This window comes from Leptonychotes weddellii, chromosome 5 (assembly GCF_054177405.1).
Source record: "Leptonychotes weddellii isolate Sample4059 chromosome 5, ASM5417740v2, whole genome shotgun sequence".
NCBI classification, from domain to species: Eukaryota; Metazoa; Chordata; class Mammalia; order Carnivora; family Phocidae; genus Leptonychotes; species Leptonychotes weddellii.
The window spans coordinates 104,087,390-104,092,134 of NC_138373.1; the positions used below are offsets into that span (position 1 = coordinate 104,087,390).

The 4,745-nt window shown below is 52.8% G+C and overlaps 1 protein-coding gene across 1 annotated transcript in view; it reads right to left on the reverse strand.

The window, feature by feature from the left end:
- Positions 1 to 4,445, reverse strand: part of LOC102747645 (keratin, type II cytoskeletal 75) — an 11,129-nt gene extending 6,684 nt beyond the window's left edge. The window contains exons 1-5 of the mRNA XM_081819150.1: positions 3,904 to 4,445; positions 3,150 to 3,364; positions 2,124 to 2,184; positions 1,669 to 1,764; positions 652 to 816 (exon numbers count right to left, since the gene is read on the reverse strand). Coding sequence (XP_081675276.1) covers positions 652 to 816; positions 1,669 to 1,764; positions 2,124 to 2,184; positions 3,150 to 3,364; positions 3,904 to 4,401 — 1,035 coding nt within the window. The 5' untranslated portion in view covers positions 4,402 to 4,445. The remainder of the gene's footprint in view (positions 1 to 651; positions 817 to 1,668; positions 1,765 to 2,123; positions 2,185 to 3,149; positions 3,365 to 3,903) is intronic.
- Positions 4,446 to 4,745: the final 300 nt, after the last annotated feature.

Here is a 4,745-nt window from a genome sequence, read left to right on the forward strand (position 1 = left end):
ATCCCCATACATTACATCATTAGTTTTAGATGTAGTGTTCCATGATTCATTGTTTGTGCATAACACCCAGTGCTCCATGCAGAATGTGCCCTCCTCAATACCCACCACCAGGCTAACCCATCCTCCCACCCCCCTCCCCTCTAGAACCCTCAGTTTGTTTTTCAGAGTCCATCGTCTCTCATGGTTCGTCTACCCCTCCTATTGGAAGCTTTTTATTAACACGGTCTTTTCCCTTCCACGACCCCTCCATTTACTTCCTGGTCTCTCAGACCAAAAATAAACAGTTAATTTATTTACAAATCTGTAACCCTGCTTGACACATAGGTGTTGAATAAATAAGCCATCTAGAAATAGCTGTATGACTAGTCCTCCATTGTTATGGAGTCTCACCCAGGCCTAACCAGATCATAAGTGATATGGGGACGAGGGCGGTCCTGAGCACCCAACATTGCTTGATCACATGTTAGTGTGTATGGTTGGGTTTCTACACCCATTTCAAGTTGATTTTTCATAGCACCAGACACTTAGGCCATGTTGAAAGAGACAGAAATGCTCATGTATTCCTGATGCTTGTGGCTAAGAGTTAAATGATTATTCGGGGCTTCAGATAACACTGGTCTTGGAACCTATCATAGGGGTGTCCACGCTCACCTTGGTCTGGTACCAGGACTCGGCCTCGGCCCGGCTGCGGTTGGCGATGTCCTCATACTGGGCCTTGACCTCGGCGATGATGCTGTCCAGGTCCAGGCTGCGGTTGTTGTCCATGGACAACACCACGGACGTGTCGCTGACATGGCTCTGCATCTGGGACAGCTCCTGTGGAACCAGAAAACTCAGCGTCACCAAGGCATAAAAAGAAAGGTTCTTGAAATCATGCGACTGACTACCTGTCTAGGTCATCCCTAGCAGGGACTCTTCCAGCCCTTCTCTGGGCACTCGAAGCCATTTAGGGACTCCCATGCTGAGCCCTGAGAAGTTTCTGGGTCACAGATCAGTGCGATGGGTGTGTGTCTCCCAGTATAGCTTCTCAAGACCCCCACCTGTGTGTTTTCCCTGAGTATGAAGAGTGGGTCAATGTTCTCTGGTCCAAATTATATTGAGTTGACTATGACATATGTTGATTCATATGCCAGCATAAAAGGTTCCTTCAGGATACAGTGAGTTTGGGGACCCTGCTTCTCCCTGTACAGTGTGACTTCATCACTCTCTACTTCTCTCTCCCCTTCAAAGACCCAGGTCTCTGCCTTCACAGTGGCAGTGCCCAGAATGAGGCATCTTCAGAGGGCAAGGAGCACCCTGACCAACGAGCTGAGGGGCAACTTGCCTTTTCTGAGCTTTTCTGGAAGGGGAGAGGGAGAGGTGTGTCTCGTTTCCTTGAGAATGCTACCCAAGGCCCTGGGATTCGAGAATCAGCACTCCCTGCTTGCTGTGCTGTGGGGCAGCAGGTGGGGGGGCGGGGCGGGGCGGGGAGCCTCAGAGCAGGAGTAGGGTTTACTGTGGCAAGATTTCAAGGAGTTCTCCCAGGTGCCCGTGACCACCCAAGCCCCAACTTTGAGCCTCTGGGGCAAGATGCTGGATGGAGGCCCCATGTAGATGACATTCTCTGCAGCATCCTTTTCTTTCCAGGCTCCAGACCTAGGAGGGACAAAAACATTTGCAGGCTCTTACGGCCTCAAAGACCATCCGGAAGAAGTTGATCTCATCAGTCAGAGAGTTGACCTTGGCCTCCAGTTCCACCTTGTTCATGTAGGCCGAATCCACATCCTAGAACAACAGCACAGGATGCTCCTCTGAGACCCCAGCCCCAAGCAGTGAGTCCAGAAGAAGTTGGACAGACTGACTCCTCCCTGGCCCTTCCAGGTTAGATTTTAGCAAACTCTGAGTCTGGGGCTTGGGGTTGGGGTGGGTGATTACAGAGAACTGGGGGCTTGAGTCCCCTGAGCTAACAGAAACCCTAGCAGGGTCAGGGGTCCATAAATACAGAGGGAGCATTTTGGCAGATTTGAGCTCTCCAGATACCCTCAAGGGTTATGTGCCATTTCTTGGGAGTCCCAAGGGTCGAGTCACTGCATACTCCAAGATTCAGTTTCGAATCTTCTCCTTTGAGAGACATTTCCACCCACCTTCTTCAGGGCCACAAACTCATTCTCGGCAGTGGTGCGCTTGTTAATTTCGTCCTCGTACCTGTAAGCACAGAGGAGAGGGGCGTGCTGTTGAGCAAGCGGGCAGCTGAACTCTTCCCTGGCTGAGGAGCGTTTCTGGTGTAGCAAGAGTTAAGAGACCTCAGATCCTTTCTAGCTCTTCCACTGACCTGTGCGTGACTTGGGGTGATTCACTTAACCTCTATTTCTCCCTCTATAAAAGGGGAATCATTTCTTCTGCCAGAAGTTTTTTTTTTCTTCTTCTTCTTCTTCCTCTTCCTCTTGTAAGACTAGAAGGTGAGCATGGAACTTATGGGAATAGCAATATGTACTTATGACTCCATCTTATTAGAGATGCACAATTGCAATCTTTCACAAATGTTGCTGCCTCAAGTGGCTGCTGGAACTGTGGGGCCGATTTTGCTTGTTCAGGAAGGAAATGGTTCCTAGTAGATTTTGATGTATTTTCACTGAAACTCAGAGCAGCTGTGTGTATGATCAGCATGCTTTTAGTAAATAAGAGCAGCTCTAACTCAGAAACCAAGGGTAAAGCAGCTATGGGATTGGAGGGAGGGGACTATCCCTTTTTGTTGGATACCTCACCTACTGCAGCCCGGATGATGGCCAAATTTTGCCTCCCCCAGGAGGATTGCTTCGCTTACACTGGGAATGTACCAGCTCAATAATAGGGACCGTGCCAGCAGAGTAAAAGAATATTCTGGCTGTGAAACGGTATTATGCTTTCCAGAGTAGCCATGTTATTTTAGATGATGCAGACATCCCTTTGCGGTCATGTGGACAGATTAGACTAGGCTCCTTGTTAATAGTGATGCGTGAGATGAGAGTCCCTTTGTTACCCTACACCATGCTATCTTCAGATCATGGGATGATGACTTCAAGTTCCAAACCTCCCTGCTGCCACTGGTATTTGCTGCTTTGCACTTCGCTGGTCCTTATAAAAAGGAGTCCTGGGACGATTGTGTGACCAGAAGCCCGTCTTCCCCTTACCTAACTTTGAAATCTTCCACGACGTCCTGCATGTTCCTCAACTCAGCGTCCAGCCTGCCCCTCTCTGTGGTGACGCTGTCCAGCTGCCGGCGGAGGTCATTGATATAGGTGTCAAAGAAAGGCTCCAGGTTCTGCCTCACCGTCTTGGAGCCCTGCTCCTGAAGGAGCTCCCACTTGGTCTCTAAGACCTTGTTCTGCTGCTCCAGGAACCTCACCTGGTGGGAGGGAGAACGAAATCTTGAGATATTGGGGGGCAGAGACAGACACTCCAACTAATAAGGGAGAGAAGAAAAATCCACCTTTCACCTGATAACCGTCTGTCAGCTATATAATTGACAACTCCAAATCAGAATGAGAAAGCCTTCGACGCTACCTCACCGTTCTCTGAGGCTTCCCTAGAACTGGTGTGGTGGGCTTGGAGGTCTCTAGGGGGAGACTCTACTCTTGGGTTGAGTGTCTTGACAATACCTGCTCTGGGTGAGGCTAGTTTGCTCAGTGGAAACTCCTCCTGTGGAGAACAACTTCATTCTTCCCTCTGTGTTGGCTGAACCAACCGCGTGTCTCGCAGGGAGGATGAGGGAAATTTCCACAAGGTCCTGTGGGGCCACCTGGCCCCACTTGCGAGGTACTTGTTGAGTGGATGCATTTTTCCACAGGGAGGCCGTTGCATTACTGCTCCCTGTCCATGCAGGGGGCCTCTCCAAGAGTTCCTGCCACCTGACCCCAATGGCGCACATGCAGCCCCCCCGCTCACCTTGTCGATGAATGAGGCAAACTTGTTGTTGAGGGTCTTGATCTGCTCCCGCTCCTCTTTCCGCACTCGCTGGATGGTGGGGTCGATTTGCAGGTTGAGGGGAGTCAGGAGACTCTGGTTGACAGTGACCTCTTGGATGCCTCCAGGGGGGCACACAGGGAAGCCCGAGGCCCCGTAGCCTCCTCCGCCTGTGCCCCCATAGCCAAATCCACTGCTGACCCCGAACCCGCTGCTGGCCCTGCCACCAAAGCCACTTCGGAAGCTGCCGCCGCACCCCCCGATGGAGACCCGCCTGGTGCCCCCCAGGTTGTAGAGGCTGCGGCTCCCAAAGCCCGCCCCAGCGCTGCTCATCCTGCCCAGCCCTGCACCGCCTCCTGTGGAGCGGGCCACGGAGACGGAGCTGAAGCGGGAGCGGCCGGCCGCTGGGGTGGTGGCCGAGGCCGTGCTGAAGCTCCTGCGGCTGCCGGTCTGGAAAGTGATGCTGGACTGCCTGGACATGGTGGCTGAGTGAGGCCGGCGAGGAGAGCTCCTGACACGGGCGCGTGCGCCGGGGGATGGAGAAGACGGGGCACCTGGGGAGCCCTGGGCCGCCTTGGCTTTTATGGGCCTGCGGGAGGGGCGGGGCGCGGCCGAGGGAGGCCTCTGATGGCATCCCCCAGGCATTCGCCAGCCCTGAGCTCACGCTCAGCGCCCCTCCGAGACAGTGTCAAGGCCACTGGTTGGTTCCCTGGCATCCCTCCCCCACGTGGAAACTCCTTTCCAGTCGCAACTTGATCAGCAGATGAATGAGAAGCACGCTAATTGCTTTCAGTCATGTCCTAATCATGCATCTCCTAATGGGC